This window comes from Podarcis muralis, chromosome 4 (genome assembly GCF_964188315.1).
Source record: "Podarcis muralis chromosome 4, rPodMur119.hap1.1, whole genome shotgun sequence".
Classification (NCBI taxonomy): Eukaryota; Metazoa; Chordata; class Lepidosauria; order Squamata; family Lacertidae; genus Podarcis; species Podarcis muralis.
Window position 1 is genome coordinate 6026471 of NC_135658.1, and position 19153 is coordinate 6045623.

Consider the following 19153-nt stretch of genomic DNA (forward strand, 5'->3'; position numbering starts at 1 on the left):
TGGCTCATCTTGAAAAAAATCAAGCAATTGAACAAGCCTGAATAGGCTTTAAAAGGGTCTTTAAAAGGGTCTCCCAAGAAACGTCCAAAAGGCAGCAGCGAGGTTGCCTGTTGACTCTGCCGGAAATTTGGTGTGCTGGGTTTCTTTACCGCCTTTCGTACAGGAGGTTCTGAAGGCTATATACCATTTAAAACATTAGAACTGAACATAATGGAAACAACAGATACAAGTAATAAATAGCTACATAATGGAAGGAAGACCTCAGCCTTCACAGGGCTGGTGAAGTACAGTGGTGCCTCGCAAGACGATATTAATCCGTTCCGCGAGTTTTGTCGTCTTGCGATTTTTTTTGTCTTGCGAAGCACGGTGTCGGGAAAGTTTTGGAAAAGCTTCAAAAATCACCAAAGTCTTTAAAAACCTCAAAAAAGGCTACCACACCGCGTTCTATGAGTTGCTCCTCGAAGTCAAGTCGCAACTGTATTAACGGTGTTAAGAAAAAGGAAACAAACTTGCAAGACATTTCCGTCTTGCGAAGCAAGCCTATAGGGAAAATCGTCTTGCGAAGCAGCTCAAAAAACAAAAAACCCTTTCATCTAGCGAGTTTTTTGTCTTGCGAGGCATTCGTCTTGCGAGGTACAACTGTAAACATGTATTGGGTTGTGTCCAAAAGAAGGTGAGCAGAGAGGATAATTGGACCATGATTTTGGCGGGGGGGGGGGGAATGCCACACTCAAGGGGCCAAGCTGGTTTTGGGGAGAAAACCATTGGGCTTCCACTTCCTCCAGAGTGGCCGAAGCGGTCGGTTCAAGTTCTCACCCAGCTGAGAATGCTCTTCTTGTTGCAGAGTGTCCTTCTTTGAGCCGAATGCACAAAACGTCTAGCAGCGGGACATGAATAGAGATGCCCAGTTTGGGGCGTTGTGTGATGTGTACTCCTGCAATGAATGATGGTTTGGGTGTGTCCTTGCCCACCTCCCACCCATTCCATTCTATTGCAGCCCCTTCTCCCCTCTTTCCACTTTTCAGCAGCAGAGTGTCAAAGGGTGCAAAACAGGGCATTGTTAAACTATGGAGGGTGATGGTCGCCAACTTGATTGGCTTTAAAAGAGGATTAGGAAAGTTCACGGAAGAATAAGGCTATCAGTACTTACTATCCATGATACCTATACTCTGCCGTGCAGTATGCCTCCGAATACCAGATGCTGTTGCACTCACGCTCTGCCATTGTCTGGCTCTCTTCTGGCTTCCCAGAAGAGGCAACAGGTCAGCGACTGGGAGAACAGGATGTTGGACTAGATGGGCCTTTGGCCTGACCCAGCAGCCAGGCTCTTACGAAAAGCTTTGCTCCTTTGGGGATTTGTAGGTTGTTACCTGCTCTGCGCAGGATGCGGGGGGCGCTGTGGGTTAAACCACAGAGCCTAGGACTTGCTGATCAGAAGGTCGGCGGTTCGAATCCCCGCGGTTCGAATCCCCGCGACGGGGTGAGCTCCCATTGCTCGGTCCCTGCTCCTGCCAACCTAGCAGTTCGAAAGCACGTCAAAGTGCAAGTAGATAAATAGGTACCACTCCAGCGGGAAGGTAAACAGCGTTTCCGTGCGCTGCTCTGGTTCGCCAGAAGCGGCTTAGTCCTGCTGGCCACGTGACCCAGAAGCTGTACGTCGGCTCCCTTGGCCAGTAAAGCGAGATGAGCGCTGCAACCCCAGAGTCGGTCACGACTGGACCTAATGGTCAGGGGTCCCTTTACAAACTGAATGATGGAACATTAAGGTAGATAAAAGGAAGAACACCAGCATGGATGGCTTTGAAAGAGGGATGGACAAATTCACAGAGGGGGGCGATTCATGGTTGCTAGCCATGATGGCTGTGGTCTGCCTCTACAGTTGGAGGCAGCAGTGCTTCTGAATACCAGTTGCTGGGAGCCACAGGAGGGGAGAGGGCTCTTGTGTTCGAATCCTGCTTGCGGGTTTCCCAATGTGGTATCTGGTTGGCCCTTGTGAGAAGAGGGTGCTGGACTAGATGGGCTCCCCTTGGCCTGATCCAGCAGGCTTGTCTTCTTATGTTCTTGAGGCTTCAGAAATAGGGTGGGTTAGAGATCAGAACCTCATTATTCATAGCATAGGAGCAGGGCAGGCTTCTGCAGGTCCGCCCACGGGGTTCTGTTGCCTTGCTTTTTCCTGCCGATCCTCCTTTGCCTTTGTGTTTCCTGTCCTGCCTTTCTGGGCCGAAGGAGCCTCTCTGCCCTAACATCCCTTTAGGTTCCCAGGACAATCGCCGTGTCTCCTTGTAACCTTTAAAGGCAGCTCTTCAATGCGCTCAGTCTACAACTAAATTCAATTAGTTTTCTTATTTAAAGATGGAGCGAAAGAGGGCGGGGGGAGGAGAGAGAGAGAGAGAGAGAGAGAAATCCAATTTTCGGAAACGTGGGATAGCCAGTTGGAATGGGCTTTGATGTTACAACCTCTCAGGGGCGCTTTACTTAGTCACAAGTTCATAAGCAAAAAAGGCCTAATTATTTGGGAAAACACAGGATTAAACGGGCTCACAAAGGCCGAATATCCGCTCTCGGGCGACGCGATACGAATCCATGTGCCGAGTTCGTGTGTGGTGCAAACTTTGATGTGTGCTATGACAAGCTGAAAGTCGTGACCCCCTCGGGGAGCTCCTTAAGACAGGCCAAGAGGCAGGGGGCGGACCCTGGGGGTCTGTTTGTTTAACTTTGATGTCCGAGCAGCAACGGGCTCCCTTGTTTGTGGGGCTGCGGAGGGGTGGGTTGAGCGCCCCCCTCCGACCTTTGCAGGTGGACAATGGCCAGCGGTGGAGTGTGACGATTGTTGACCATTCCGAGTGGCTGGTGGACCAGAACAGGGTTTCGGGAGAAAGGCTGTTCATGGTACAATAATTGCCCCAGATGGTTCCTCGTCCCAGCCTTTGCCCAGTGTTAAGCCTTTTATCTGCAAGAGTGGCTGAAGCGCCGACTCTGCGCTCGCCTGCCTGCCTGGTGCAGAACCAGTGTGGTTTCTTGGTTAAGGCTTGGCACAAAATGTTTGTGGGAGTGGCAGCTTAATCTAATTTCTTTCTTTCTTTTTATAAGAAAGGTCATTGGGGCCAGCCTCTGAGAATATACAGTGCTACCTTGGGTTAAGTACTTAATTTGTTCCGGAGGTCTGTTCTTAACCTGAAACTGTTTTTAACCTGAAGCACCACTTTAGCTAATGGGGCCTCCCGCTGCCGCCGTGCTGCTGCTGCGCGATTTCTGTTCTCATCCTGAAGCAAAGTTCTTAACCTGAGGTACTATTTCTGGACAAAAAAAATTCCTTCCAGTAGCACCTTAAAGACCAACTAAGTTAGTTCTTGGTATGAGCTTTCGTGTGCATGCACACTTCTTCAGATACACGGAGGTCCCTTAGAGCAAACGGAAGGTGCATCTTGCAAGGAGAGCTCCAAGCCCAGGGAAACCGGGAGACTGAGTGTGTGTATCTGAAGAAGTGTGCATGCACACGAAAGCTCATACCAAGAACTAACTTAGTTGGTCTTTAAGGTGCTACTGGAAGGATTTTTTTTTTTGTTTTGACTATGGCAGACCAACACGGCTACCTATCTGTAACTGGTACTATTTCTGGGTTAGCGGAGTCTGTAACCTGAAGCATATGTAACCCGAGGTACCACTGTAATGAGAAGCTGATGAAGTCAGTGCCATAGTTTCCCCTCTTGCAGTCAGAGGATAATACAATGGTACCTCTGGATGCGAATGGGGTCCATTCCGGAGCCCCGTTTGCATCCTGAAGCGGACGCTACCCACGCATGCGCGGGTCGCGATTCGCCACTTCCACGCATGTGCGTGACGTCATTTTGAGCATCTGCATGAGCGGCGAAACCCAGAAGTAACGTGCTCCGTTACTTTCGGGTCGCCACGGAGCATAACCTGAAAACGCTCAACCTGAAGCACATTTAACCCGAGGTATGACTGTACAGAGGCATTGCCCTGATTCTCAGTCTCCCGGTTTCCCTGGGCTTGGAGCTCTCCTTGCAAGACACACCTTCCGTTTGCTCTAAGGGACCTCCGTTTGAAATGGACATCAAGAGGTTTGCAGCCTGGTCTGTTACATGGTTGTTTTTAATATAAGGCAGCCTTCACCAGCCTGGTGCCCTCCAGGTGTTTGGGCCAGCTGGGCTCAATGGGAGTTGTAGTCCAAAACATTTGGAGGGCACCAGTTTGGTGGCAGCTGCTTCGAGGTGTATGTACGTTAGGGGCAAGCGAGAACTGTTTTGGGAATTCCTGCTCCAAATAGTTTATTCATGCACATCACACGTCCCATCTCTCAGTGGAAGTGCACCGTGGCAGAGGAGTGATCCTCAATTGCTGCAGCTGCTCCAGAGGGCGCAGACCTGTGTGGGAATAGTTGCCTAGGCTCTAGATTGTTGTGCGCAGGTAACCAAAGCTGTGGAAGCGGCTGTAAGCGTAATCTTCAGCAATAAAGAGTTAACCACCAACCGTGTGCATGCCTTTGAATGGGAAGCACCCTTGACACCTTCCCTCCAGAGCAGGAGAAAACAAGCTGGTTCCAGCTTCCATGTGGCAGCCCATAAACCTTTGTAGGTTAGCGGCCATCACTGCCTCTTGTGGGAGTGAGTTCCGTAATTCAACTGTGCACTGTGGGAACAAGGACTTCACCTTTTTCTCCCTCTCTGTGTTGTGCTTGTCACTTGGGGTCCACGTTGACCACCGGCTGCCTTGATCAACCAGATCTGGCTGCTGCTGTCCAGAGGCCCTGGCTCATTCTTCCAGCAAACTCCCCTTCCATCTTTTCAGAGGGTTGGACTAGATGACCCTCAGGGTCCCTCTGCAGCTCTTTGAGTCTATCAGTCCAGCTGTCGCGGCGCAAGCGTCCCTTCCAGCCCTTCCTCCCGATCGCGTCACCCGGCCGCTAACAGCAGAAAGCACTTTTGCCGTCATCGATTTAACTGCCTGGTGAACTTTAGTTAAAGGCTGCCCTCTGGGTCAATGCAGATTTTTATATATGTGCAGATGAGGAGCCTCTGCTGCTAATGCAATTAAGACCTGATCAGCAGATTAAAGGCCTAGTTTGTTGAGGCGATTGAGCACCAGCTCAATCACAAGTTATTGAAACTCACAAGGCTGCCTGCTTCATAATGTATTTAGTGAGCCCCTCTTATGAGGGGTGGGGGGTGGGCTTCACTGCCTGTTTCACACACACACACCATGCAAAAGTCCCAAAGAGGAAACACAGTGACTGTGGGACTCAGGGTAACTTCACACATCACACAACAACACGAGAGAGACCAGGGTGCCCCCTGTTTCCCTTTTTTAAAACCCCACGTCTGCTGTCTCTGTGCCGGGAAGCTGTGGTTTGTTTCCAGGTCCTCGTGGAGCAAGCAAGCGCTCAAAGCCTCGGTTCCTGCAATAGTCACGTGCTGCACCCATCTTTGCAGCCTGTGAGATTTTGTGATACGTGAAACGGGACTTTGGGAAACAGTCACACCTGAAGTTATCAATGCCACTTTTGAAAAGGGGCAGAAACATTATTCACTTAATTGATGCAATAAATCAGCAGGAATTGTGACTGGAGAGTAAAATTTGCATCATTCTTTGGGGTAGCCTATGGAGCTGTTGAAAAGCTGGGACTCTGAAGTTTTGAAGGAATAGCTCTTCTCTGATCTAGCTGGCTATAATTTGGTAGCAGGAGTCTTGCTTTCTTCTTCTTTGTTTAAAATAACTAAATCTCTCTCTCTCTCTCTCTCTCTCTCTCTCTCTCACACACACACACACACACACACACTTGTTTTAATCACTTTGTTGTTGTTACAATCTCATAACCCACCCACCTCCAAGGCCTGTCGAGTCCTGTGATAGGATATAAATACAATAAATGAATAAAAATGACTTTTTAATGGCTATTTTACTTCTCATTCACCTTTGCAAAGGCTAATTTGCTTGAAAGTTGGAGTATGTTTTGTTACCTGCCAATTGGACAGGGCCAATCAATATCTGCAATTGCTCAAATGTCAGGCTGCCTCTGCGAAAGGGAACAGTGGTAATGTGAGCTGCCTGGAGGGGATGGCCTGCCATTTTCTTGGGACATTAGGCTGAAGGGCAATTGTATGTGAAGAAGACCTTTTATAGCCTCTCCATAGATCAGGCTGTTCCTTCCACTTCCTGTTTACAGCAGTCCACATCGAACCAGGCATGGGGCATGTGGCATAGTAGGGGTGAATCCAGGCTGCTGCAAGCGGGGACGCCTCGGTGCCTGCAGTGCTGTAGGTGGCTCAGGCCAGTGAGCCAAGGGGCAATGCCGCAGAGGGAGGGAGCAAAGGCTCATCACCGCACATCCTCTTTCCAGGTGGCCATTCTGGGCTCAGGCAGAATATAGGGACAGCCTCTCTGGAGCAGACCATATCTTGTCTTCATGGGTTCTGCTCTTTGCCCTGTTTTCTCCCCCCCCCCCCCCCCGCTTTGCATATTTGAAAGTGAGCCCCCTTGCCTACCCCAACAATACCTTGCTTAACTCCTTCCCCAGGGAAGTTCAGGAACCAGGCAGAGGGCCTTCTTGGTAGTGGCACCCGCCCTGTGGAACGCCCTCCCACCAGATGTCAAAGAGAAAAACAACTACCAGACTTTTAGAAGACATCTGAAGGCAGCCCTGTTTAGGGAAGCTTTTAATGTTTAACAGATTATTGTATTTTAATATTTTGTTGGAAGCCGCCCAGAGTAGCAATAAATAAATTGTTGTTGTTGTTGTTGCTATTAATTATACACCTTTAGACGCCGGGCAGAAACGTTCCTTTTTAACCAGGCCTTTGGGTGATATGATTTACATCCTATTCCATTTTAAAATGTGTTTTTTTGGGGGGTGGGGGGCTGTTGGGTTGTTGTTTTTATTTTAATTATGTATTTTGTGGGTTTATAACTTGATTTTATTCTGTGAACCGCCCTTAGACCCCCGGGTATAGGATGGTGTATAAATAATAATAATAATAATAATAATAATAATAATAATAATAATAATGTATATACATTCTATAATAGATATATATGTATTATTTTCCAACAGTGTGGTAAAGCTTCTGCTCACGGCCGGAGCTGACCCAAACCTAGGAGATGAGTTCAGCAGCGTTTACGAGACGGCCAAAGAGAAAGGGCTCCACTCCCTGGAAGGTAAAGCAACACGGTTTGTTTGTTTTTCATTTATTAATTTCATAAATAATCTATGCACTGCTTAATTGCAACAAAAACCTCAAAGTGGTTTACAAAAAGATAAAATAAAAAGTCACAACCATGCTTTAAAACATACAAAAGTTAAACTAGATCAACCAGATTAAAAATACCTCAATTTTCTAAGCGTAAATAAACTCAGGACCACCTGCTGAACACTGGTAGACGATTCAGGACAGAAAAAAGAAAGTCCTCCTTCACACAGCACAAAGTTAAACTAAGGAAATCTCTCCCAGAGGAGGCAGCGATGGCTTCTTAACTTGGATGGCCGTGTAAGGGGCTTAGAATAAAGCTATTATTCTCATGGAGAATAAAGCTATCCACAGCCAGTGCCTGCGATGGTTATGCTCTGCCCTCCAGTAAATGCTTCTGAATACCAGTTGCTGGAAACCACAGAAGAAGAGAGGGCTGCTCTTGTTCTCCGGTTCCGCTTGTGGGTTTTCTGTACAGTGGTACCTCGGGTTAAGTACTTAATTCGTTCTGGAGGTCTGTTCTTAACCTGAAACTGTTCTTAACCTGAAGCACCACTTTAGCTAATGGGGACTCCCGCTGCCGCTGTGCCGCCGTAGCCCGATTTCTGTTCTTATCCTGAAGCAAAGTTCTTAACCCGAGGTAATACTTCTGGGTTAGTGGAGTCTGTAACCTGAAGCGTCTGTAACCCGAGGAGGTACCACTGTAATGGGCTTCTGGTTGGCCACTGTGGTGAGAACAGAATGCCGCACAATATGGGCCCTTGGCCTGATCCAGCAGCTTCTTGTTACGTTCTCATTTTGTCTGCCGTGGATTCCTTTACTCTGCAGACCACCGCATCTCTCCAACCGTTGTCAAGGCAACACTCCAACCTCAGGCCCAGCACCTTGAACTCCCAACCAAGTAGGATGCAGAAGAGCACTCTTCAAACATCCTGCCAATTCTGGCATGCAAAGGACTACCCGCCCGGTTCGAAAGGCCACAGGCTGAATGGCTCTGTCAAGGAGGTTCAGTGGTACCTCGCAAGATGAATGCCTCGCAAGACAAAAAACTCGCAAGACGAAAGGGTTTTTTGTTTTTTGAGCTGCTTCACAAGACGATTTTCCCTATGGGCTTGCTTTGCAAGACGGAAACGTCTTGCAAGTTTGTTTCCTTTTTCTTAACACCGTTAATACAGTTGCGACTTGACTTCGAGGAGCAACTCGAAGGTAGCCTTTTTTGAGGTTTTTAAAGCTTTTTGAGGTTTTTGAAGCTTTTCCAAAACTTTCCCGACACCGTGCTTCGCAAGACGGAAAAAATTCCAAGACGACAAAACTCGCGGAACGGATTAATTTCGTCTTGCGAGGCACCACTGTTAACACAATCACTGTGGCTGGTTTTTTGTTTGCTTGCTTTAACCCTAATGTAAAATCTGGATCCTCAACTTGCAAAAAAAGATGGAGAGATAAAACCTTTGCTCTAAGGAAAGGGTGAGCTCCAGATAAGCCCGGGGTTTAAACAAACGACTTTCAGTGCCGGGAGAAATCCATCACCTGATTCTGGAAATGTACCGCCTCCAAGCTACGGGGACCACGAACGGCTTCCCTGGCGAGGGAGTTTCAAAGTTGCTTGGGAACAGCCACCACTGTGAAGGCCCTCTCCTCCATCCCCACTAAGCATCCCTGTGAGGGCAGTGGGACTGAGAAAAGGACCTCCCCTAAAGAACTCAGAACCCAGGCAGGTTCGTATGAGGAAATACGGTCTCCAAGATAGCTGGGACCATAAAACCATAAAACCTTTGTGGTCTCTAATAGTAGGTAAAGACGTCTATTTTACCTACACTTGAGTATATCTTGCACAATGTGGACCTAAAAGATGCTAGATTTCCCTTCCAGCTTACATCTTGCCTGATCTACCTGTGTGATCTGGTCCATACGTCACCTGGGGTCTGCAACTTTCATTTCTTGTGCTGTTCGGACAACTTAAGGTCTTACACATCGCCTCATTTTTCTCTCTGGCAGCAGCAGAACAGAAATTTTGCAAAGGGCTTTGCTGTTCTCCAGCAATGCCATTTCTTTGAATGCTAACCTGAGTTGCCATTTATTTAGGAAAGGCCAGTCAAGGTTAAAAGTCAGGGTCAGCAGATCAAATTTCAGAGCGAAAGGAGAAGAAAGAAGAGTACTTGCAGGCATAGGCAGCAGGCTCCTCTCTAGCACTGAATGCAAAACAACATCTTAAACAAAGGAAAGCATCTTGCTAGACTTTGTTTACATCGAAAATATATCAACTAATGAATTAATTTGGTGGGGAGGGGCTGCATCCTCTCCCTTTCCATCTATAAAACTTTTTGGCTGAGGAGGGGAGGAGTGAGATAGCTGGAGTGGAGGAAAATACAGCCACTCGGAAGGAAGTTGCATTAATTTTGAGGGTGGGGGTTGACATGTTTTATTAAAAAGAATAAATTCAGCTGCATTTTTTTGAGAGCAAGAGAGAGGGAGGGAGAAAGGAGATTGTGCATGCGAGAAAGAAAAACTGCCTTTGTTTTGCAGGGTTATTTTTAACGATTTGCATATTTTGTGTATAATTTTTTTTTTCTTTTCATAAAAGCATCCAAATCGGGGGAGCTGTGCGGCAGGGCCGCCACGCGCAAAATATATTACAGACATTTATATGGATGGCAGGGAGGGGAGATGGAGAGCTGAAAATTTCCAGGCTCCCCCGTGATTGATGGCAGGCGAGGCTCCCCTTGACGCTTTATTGAGTTTCCGATGATTATCTCTCGCGGAGACATTTTTTACGGATGACGGCCGAGCTGTCATGGCGGACCACGGGGGGAAAAGCAGCCCAACAATAATAACGCTTTAATCTTTTTACTGCACTGCTCCCTAGTATCTCAGATTCATCTTCCCTGACACCAGCCACTTGATTATCATGCCCCTCCCTGGATAGTCAAAGGAGACCAGGGAAGCAAACAAACAAACAAACAAATAAGCAAGCATATCTCAACACACACCCCCCTGAAAAAAACACACACCCCTACACAAAGCATGGTCATACAAAAGTCACACCAATTGCTACTTCTGTAGGTGTTGAGGTTTATTAGCAGTGATGCCAGACAGGAGAGAACCCAGCTATTAATTACAATATTTTAGATGTGGCTCCTTTTATAACTTGGGTTTTTTGGAAGGCGGTGGTAGCAAGGTGCCGTAGACAGCGTTTGCTGCTGAGGAGCCGATCTGAGCGCCTGTTCCCTGATCCTGCTAAGCGCTACTCGCCCCAAGAATGGGGAGAGGAGGAAGGGCTCAACTTTGCAGGGATGCCTCCGCTGCAAAGCTCCTGAGCCAATTCCTGAGCTGGCTTAAGTGCCACTGCTCTTCCCAGGAACCCCCTGGGGAAGGAGAGCCAGCCAGAGATCCCTTCACCCTCTGTAGAATTCACTGGCGGTTGGGAGGGGGCACTTGAAGGAGAGTCAGCCCACGGCACTTTCTCTGGTCTAACACCAGCGGCAGCCTTGCACAAGGGATGGAGCCTGGGGAAGAAATCACGGTCCATCCTCCAGATTGTTTTCTTGCTTGAAGAGCATCACAAGGGCCTGGGAGGCGTGGCTTAGTGGTACCTTGCATGGGTTGTGCATGGGAAAGGCAGTAAATCTGGAAACCTTGGGCAGCCACAGCGCTGGGCAGGGTGCTCTGACTTTGCTTAAAACTATTCTGTGCATTGTGTCCTTGTGTCTCTCTGCCCATCTCCCCTGCGCACACCGGGTCCAGGAACCCTAAAGTCTTGAATCAAGCAACAAGAAGCCTTTTGCCCGGGGGATTTTAATAAACCACTTGGGTTCTTTTTATTTCATTCATTCATTCATTTTATTTGTATGCCGCTTTTCCATCAAAAAAAAAAATATCATGCTCAAAGCTGCTTGCAACAAAGAAACGGGGATGCATTTCCTACAAACCCTGCAAAAACAATTTCATAATATCATAGTAAAACAATAACATAGCAACCATAACATAGCATAGCAAATCAATACCATTCCCAAAAAACCCCACATTTTCAGATTCGTTTCTGTAGCCATGAGGACTAACAGCGTTGATATCTGCAGTCTTCCACTCAGCTAACAAAAGCACATTCATTCTGTCAGAAATTTGAAGAGCAACAGCAGAAGTATACCCAAATCTTTTCCTGGAGGAGCAGGCTTATCAGTGGCTATGCCATGGGTAGGCAAACTAAGGCCCGGGGGCCGGATCCGGCCCAATCGCCTTCTCAATCTGGCCCGCAGACGGTCCTGGAATCAGCGTGTTTTTACCTGAGTAGAATGTGCCCTTTTATTTAAAATGCATCTCTGGGTTATTTGTGGGGCATAGGAATTCGTTCATATTTTTTTTTCAAAGTATAGTCTGGCTGCCCACAAGGTCTGAGCGACAGTGGACCGGCCTCCTGCTGAAAAAGTTTGCTGACCCCTGGGCCATGCTCTGTCTCCACAGTTAGAAGCAACAATGCTTCTGGATGCCAGTTGCTGGAAGCCCCAGGAGGGGAGAGGGTTCTTGTGCTCGAATCCTGCTTGCAGGTTTCCCACAGGCATTTGAGAAGCGGGCACTGGGCTAGATGAGCTCCCTTTGGCCTGATTCACCAGGACAATGCTTATGTTCCTCTGATGTCCCCTTCTTTGAGGACCACCTAGCTAGATGTCTCAGCTACTTCTCCTCCATCCGGCAGTGGCCATGATTCATCTTCTCCCCCTGCCACCCCCTTCCCTTTGCAGTTCTGGTCACACGGGAGGACGACTTCAACAACCGCCTGAACAACCGGGCCAGTTTCAAGGGCTGCACAGCTTTGCATTATGCTGTGCTGGCGGACGATTACTCCACGGTCAAGTTGCTTCTGGATGGAGGTAAGGGAAGAGCAGTCGTCACTGGTCATGGGGAGGGCAGGGGAGGCCAGTTGCCTGCTGGAACTTTGGGTGCAGAATCTGATGATAGAGGCAGCATTTTTAGTCATCATAGTTGTTGCACACACACAAAAGAAAGAAAATGGCTCACATTTTCTTTTTCTTTACATATATTCACTACACAGCAGGTATAATAACAGATGCCAAATAAAATAAAAGTAGAAAATAATGTCTGGAAGTAAACATAAAGGAACGATACGATAATATTTATTGTCATTGTCCCATACAGAACAACGAAATTGAAAAATCTACATAAGACATTCAAAACCCAACAAGCCAGCTATCCCAACTTGGTTAGCCCCTTAAAAACTCTGATACCCCATTTTTAAAATACAATATTCTCCCATACAGACTCCTTACAATGCGTTTAAAACCAAAATCGCATTTGGGTAGAAACTGTTTCTCAGGCGGCTAGTCCTAGTCTTTATAACCCTGGACCTTCTTCCAGAAGGCAGAAGCTGAAAGAGATCATTTCCGGGGTGCGCACTATCCTGCGCTATCTCTGCAGCTTCCTTATGGCATCTGGAAGCATAGATTTGATCCAAGGTGGGAAGAGTGCACATATTTCCATACCCAAATCAAAAATAATAAATTAATACCACAAGGTTCCAAGTAACACAATTGGGTTTATATTATCCTGCACCTTATTATTCCAAAAACATTATTTAAAAATTCTCAATAAAGGCATTGTCTTGATGTCTGCCCTCTCAGCCTCTTGCCATGTACATAAGTTTCACCTTGCACACCACGTCCCAGATTTCAGTGGTCTATTCTCACATTTTCAAAATATTTAGTGGGGGCTCTGCTCTCCAGAGCCCCTGCATGGTGCTGCTTCATTGACTCCTCGTCTCGGCCTCTTGTTCAGTAGGGACTTGTGGGTGCTGGAGAAGGCAGGCAGGCCGGCCGACCTCAAGGAGAGGGGCCAGCTTCTGGTGCTCCTCTGAGCCTGGCCCCACGGCATTGGGAGATTTGGAGCTTTGCATGAGGGGCTCTTTTCATGGATGTTTGGGCAACTTGCACGCCATTTTGGGGGGCTCCTTTCACGTGTGTTTGGAGAAGCTTTTAGTCAAACAGAAGCGAGGTGGGCTGGCGCAAGGGTCGCGACCTCCTCTTTGGGGCTTACTTAGTTTAATGTGCTCGAGCCCACATTCTCGAAGCCTAGTTTCCCAGGGAGACTCCCAACCTGTGGCTTCCCTTTGTCCTGAATGTGGACGTCCTCCCGCCCGCCTGCCTCCCTCCTCCCGCCTGCCTCCTCCAGTGCTAGTCCTTACTACAATTATCCCAGCCCCCCAACACACACACCCCCAGTGCATTCTTCGGATTTTGTTCCAACTCCATCGGAGTCTTGATGGTCTTTTAAAAGCTCGCTGCCCTTTGTGAAGACAATGTTGCCATGTGCTGTGCCTTTGACATTCGAGAGCTGGGCGCTTCCTCCGCGCTCGAACGGAACAGGCGCCCTTTGCCCTCTCCTTTACGCTCTTCCCACACCTGCCTTTTTTCCAGAGTGCCCTCTGGTCTGGCCAACACTTCCTCCTCTGCTGGCCACTCTGCCCTCGGGGCCAAAGCCATTAACCACCCAGGCTCCCCGCCTTCCCTTAAACAGCCACCTCGTCCTTTGGTGGGGGTGCAGTCCCTTTCAGCCCCCGCGGCCTGGCGAGAGGCAGCCTCCACCTCACTCCGTCGCCGTGGCCTTTGGCGGCCCCCTCGCTGAATCACTTGACCCTTCCTTGTGGTCAGCCTGTCCGTGCCCAGCAGACCACGAGATGCGAGTCCCCGCTCTCTGTGGGCCGCTTGCGGGCTCCTGACCTGCGCTGACACCACTCAATGGCCTGCGTGGGAGAAGGAGCGCCCGCCTCGCAAGGCACGTTTCAGGCTTCATTCAGCCCGTTCCATACCCAATCGATCCTTGGGTTTTGTGTTCCTTTTATTGGCCCAAAAAGGGGCCCAAAGCAAGCAGCACGCGCAGGTTGGCGGGGGCTTAATAATGCACGCTGCCTTTTGAAAACGGTTGCGGCATATTATTACGGGGCTTAAAACTTTCCTCCACCTTCTTGCTCTGGGGCATTTCGCAGCCAGAGAGCAGCAATCCTTGGCGATGGAAGGTGCAAGAGGAGGAAGAGGGTAGCGTGCCCTGGTTCTATAGGGCTGAGTCCTTCCGCTTCTTCAAAGTCCCTGTCCCTTGATGTAATGAATGGGGCAGACAAAATTAGCAAAGGGGTGGAGCAACTCCCCAGTGAAGAAAGGTTACAGCATTTGATTTGGAACTTTTTCACTGAGAGAAAAGGCGAATAAGAGGGGATGTGATAGAAATTTATACAATTATGCTTGGCATGGCGAGAACAGATAGAGAAAAGTTTTTCTCCCTCTTTCCTAACGTGAGAGAACTTGTGGGCATCTAAGGAAGCTGAATTTTGGAAGATTCGAAACAGGCGCAAGTTAAAGAGCCACAGGAGGCAGTGGTGGCCACCAACCTAGATTGGAAGCAAGGACCACAGAAGGGAATGTGATGGAAGCAGCCCAGAGGACTCCTTTACAGGAGCACAAGCAAACCCCTTTGCATTTGCAACTCATGAGTACAAATGCAGAACTTACAAGGTTGTTAATTTCCAGTCTCCACTTCCAAACAGACCACAGGATTCTGGTTCGGAAGAGGATGTTGCTCTTGTCCCAGTGCAGTTGCAACTCTTCCTCCCACGTTGTGGGTTTGCCCTTAAAACAGAGGAGCATCTGCCAAGGTCCTCTCCACCCACCCAGTCCCTGCTTCCCTGTGCCTAGATCTCTCTCTCCCTTTCTCTCTCACATCCTGCTCATATTTACAAGAGAAGAGATGGCTTTAAAAGAGGATCGGACTAATTCATGGCAGGAAGGGCTGTGAGTGGCTAATTAGACAAATGAATTAGTCTAATTTTGATTAGTCTAAATCCACAGTTGGAGCCAGCCGTGCTTCTGAATACAAGTTGCTGGAAACAGCAGGAGAGGAGAGAGCGGCTCTCATGCGCAAATCCTGCTTGTGGGTTTCCCATTAGGGCATCTAGCTGGCCACTATGAGAATAGGATGCTGGACTAGATGGGCCATTGGCCTGATCCAGCAGGCTATTATGTTTTTACCGTGCCTGGATTCTTTGGTTAAATAGGATAGCCCTCTGCTTCATTGGCTGATTTAGTTTTTCCTCAGAAGGTGAAATACTAATTTCCTCATGTTCCTGATTACCTTAAAACAACTCAGGTGGTAGGTGTGCACCTAGAATTGTGTAATGTGGAATTGGCCCTTGCATTCTCTGCTGCAGACTCGATGCCCTACAGACCTCTGTTTTTTCACAGGCCTCTTAGCAGCGTATTGCCATGAATGGAAAATACCAGTGGCCTTGTCTCACCCCTGGCATTTGTGCAGGGCAAAAGGCAGCAAGGACCATTGTGTGTGGGCTCTTGCCCCAGCGCAGCGCCGTCTCCATCATTCGCATAGCAAAAGACTGTGGTCTGGTCCAGTGATGTAGGTTGGGATGATTGCAATGGTGGTGTCTCATCAAGCAGAGCTATGGAGAGGTCAGATGTGGGCACAGAAGGGAATGTGATGGAAGCAGCCCAGAGGACTCCTTTACAGGAGCACAAACAAACCCCTTTGCATTTGCAACTCATGAGTGCAAATGCAGAACTTACAAGGTTGTTCATTTCCCGTCTCCACTTCCAAACAGACCACAGGATTCTGGTTCGGAAGAGGATGTCGCGCTGGTCCCAGTGCAGTTGCCACTCTTCCTCCCACATTGTGGGTTTGCCCTTAAAATAGAGCATCTGCCAAGGTCCTGCTTCTCTGTGCCTAGATCTCTCTCTCCCTTTCTCTCTCTCATCCTGCTCATATTTACAAGAGAATGTGATAAATTCCGTATTGATTCCTTCTGTTGCACTGTAAATTTTGCAAAAGATGATTAAATAGTGCAATAGAGTCTGCCAGCGCCAGGGCTCAATATGTTGTGGGCCAGCGGTATCGACCCCCCATATCTGAAGGCAGCGAGCTCCAACCCCAGCAGCCCCAGACCAGTAATTAAACTCCGGCGAGACCGGGATGTAAAAGCCAATCTTGTCACGGCGTCGAGGGCTCCAGCGTCCCGACACGGGGAGCGCAATAAGCGCCTGACCAGCAGCAGGTTTATGTCTGTGTCGAAGCTTTTAAGAATAGTTTCCCCACAGGGTGGGGAGCAAATGGAGCCCTCGGAAGTCTTTCTGGGCACAGAGGTTTTCGCACTGACACAACCATTTGTAAGACATTTAATAGCGCCATATAAAGGGAACGGGGCGGGGGAATGTTTGTGTGTGTGTGATAGGAGACAGAAGTCACTGACTCTTTTGCACTTGTTTTTTCCTTGCTGCACACACGGGGCCAAGAAGGTTCACACATTCGTGGCAGCATAGGAGAGGGGGAACCGCATGTCTGAATTCCCCCTCAAAGAAAGAAGTCAGTGGCCCTGGAAAGTTAGGAGGAGGCTCAAGCCGTAACACACCGACTTTCCATGTGCCAGGCTATTTTTGACATTAGAGAGCCACAAGAATGTAAGAAGATCCTGGAGAATCAGGTCAGGTGGATCTTCTCTACAGCATTTGACAGAAGGAGAAGTTATCCATTCATGTTTGGGTATCAGGCATCCTGTTCTCACAGTGGCCGACCAGATGCTTGCAGGAAAGCTACAAGCAGGAGTCGAACACAAGAGCGCGCCCCCTTCCTGTGACTTCTAGCAGCTGGTATTCAGAAACATCCCTCCAACTGTGGAGGCAGAGTAATAGCCTTCAATTGCCCTCTTCTCCATGAATTTGTCTACTTCTCTCTTGAAGCCATCCAGGTTGGTGGCCATCACTGCCTCCTGTGGCAGGGAGTTCCGTAGTTTAACTATGCACTGCATTAATAAGTCCTTTCTTTTATCTGTCCTGAATCTTCCAACATTCAGCTTCCTTGGATCTCCACAAACTCCAGTGCTAGAAGAGAGGGGGGAAACATTCCTCTGTCCAGTTTATTTCTTTAATTGATAACTCAAGGGCATATGAGCAGTCCTGCTGGATCAGGCCAAAGGCCCATCTAGTCCAGCCTCCTGTTCTTACAGTGGCCAACCAGATGCTGCAGTGGTAAAACCGCAAGCAGGATTCGAGCACGAGAGCATTCTCTGGCAAATGGTATTCAGAAGCATTGCTGTCTCAAACTGCAAAGCAGAGCCATTATGACCAGTAGCCATTGATAGCCTCAGGGGACTAATGTAGTCCGGCACCTTGTTCTCCTAGTGGCCAGCCAGCTCTTACAGTCTGTTCCGCTTCTGGCCATTTAAAAGCCAGCTCAGATGAAGAAATCACACAGTACATCCAGAAAACTTTCAGATTCAAGCTTATATGAGGATCTAATGGGAAGGACTTTTACAATTTTGGGCCGCTTTTGAAAACCCTCTCTGAGTACACTCCTACTGCGGGTAATGTGTTGCAGTGATGCTACAGCAGAGAGAGTCTTCTCTGCTCACTGGCCTCCCTTAAACAGCAAGGTAGCATAAGTGACCTCTCCATTCTGAAGGAAATTAGCCCTGAGTGCTCACTGGAAGGACAGATCCTGAAGCTGAGGCTCCAATACTTTGTCCACCTCATGAGAAGAGAAGACTCCCTGGAAAAGACACTGAGGTTGGGAAAGATGGAGGGCACAAGGAGAAGGGGACGACAGAGGACGAGATGGTTGGACAGTGTTCTTGAAGCTACCAGCATGAGTTTGACTAAACTGCGGGAGGCAGTGGAAGACAGGAGTGCCTGGCATGCTCTGGTCCATGGGGTCACGAAGAGTCGGACACGACTAAACGACTAAGCAAAAAGCGTAAGTGAAGTGCTTTGCGCATAAGAACCTAAGAAGAGCCTGCTGGATCAGGCCAGTGGCCCATCAGCATCCTGTTCTCACAGTGGATGGTCAGATGCCGTAGTGAGAAACCCACAAGCAGGATTGAGCACAAGAGCAGCTCTCCCCTCCTGCAGCATGAATTTGCCCAGTCCTCTTTTAAAGCCATCCGGGTTAGTGGCCATCCCTGCCTCCTTGCAAAGGCAAGTTCTGTAGTTTAACTACGCAGTATGTGAAGAAGTCCCTTTCTTTTATCTGTCTCGAACCTTCCAACATTCAGCTTCGTGAGATGTCCCCGAGTTCTAGAGCAATTCTGTGGTGCTATGTAAATCATGGTTGCTGTTACGGAAAGATTCCCTGAGATCTGTGACTTGTTGCACCTTGGCTTCAGAATGTAAAAGAGCCAGCACAAGGTGGGGGCCCAGAAGAGGAGACCTTGGCCCTTTTGGAGGCGGCTGGAGGGTGCCCAGCACCCCAGGTGTCCCGCCCTTCTGAGCTCAGTTGTATAAATATTCCGGGAAGTGGCTTTCACCTGTCATGCCCAGCTGAGACAGGTGACACTTTGTCGACGGTGGAGGTGATTAGAACCATGAGCTGTTGGCAGAGAGAGCTGGATTTATTGCGGCTGGCGCAGAGCTGCTGCTATCTCCGTTTTTAAAAAGCTACCTGTGAAGTATCTGTGCCGCCCCATATCAGAAGCACGTTTATTTTACTGGAAAAAGGGTGATCATGTTAATTCAATCACGGTGAGGCTCAGGAGGACAGGAGTCTCTTTCTATTACTTTAACTAGCCATGTAGAGCAATAAGGATGTCAGGGCTTGTCAGAGATGATGGCTGATGACACGGCGTCATCCCTTGTACGGCTGTAAAGGCGGCTTCCTCCTGGCAAAGGCTGGACTGGCTGTTTTGGGGCTTGAAGTCAGTCCTGCTGACGGTAGGTGACATTTCATGCACTCACACACTTCCAAAGTCCTACTGTGACTTCCAGAGAAGAAACCTTGCAGCCAGTTTATTCCTTGTAGCTGATGAATACAGTTGCTGCTTTGGATATCTCGCTCACATAGCAATTTTTTTATTGCTCTGCTTTGGATATCTCACTTGTATTGCAATGAAAATGATGGCAAGAGGCTACTTGGGTCGATGGAATAAAGCAGCATTAGTGTGGAGACCCTAC

The 19153-nt window shown here is 48.5% G+C and overlaps 1 protein-coding gene across 2 annotated transcripts in view; it reads left to right on the forward strand.

Moving 5' to 3' along the window:
* Positions 1–19153, forward strand: part of CLPB (ClpB family mitochondrial disaggregase) — a 76450-nt gene that overhangs the window by 15244 nt on the left and 42053 nt on the right. For both annotated transcript variants that reach the window (XM_077926837.1, XM_077926836.1), the window contains exons 4-5: positions 7070–7173; positions 11939–12067. In XM_077926837.1, coding sequence (XP_077782963.1) covers positions 7070–7173; positions 11939–12067 — 233 coding nt within the window. The remainder of the gene's footprint in view (positions 1–7069; positions 7174–11938; positions 12068–19153) is intronic.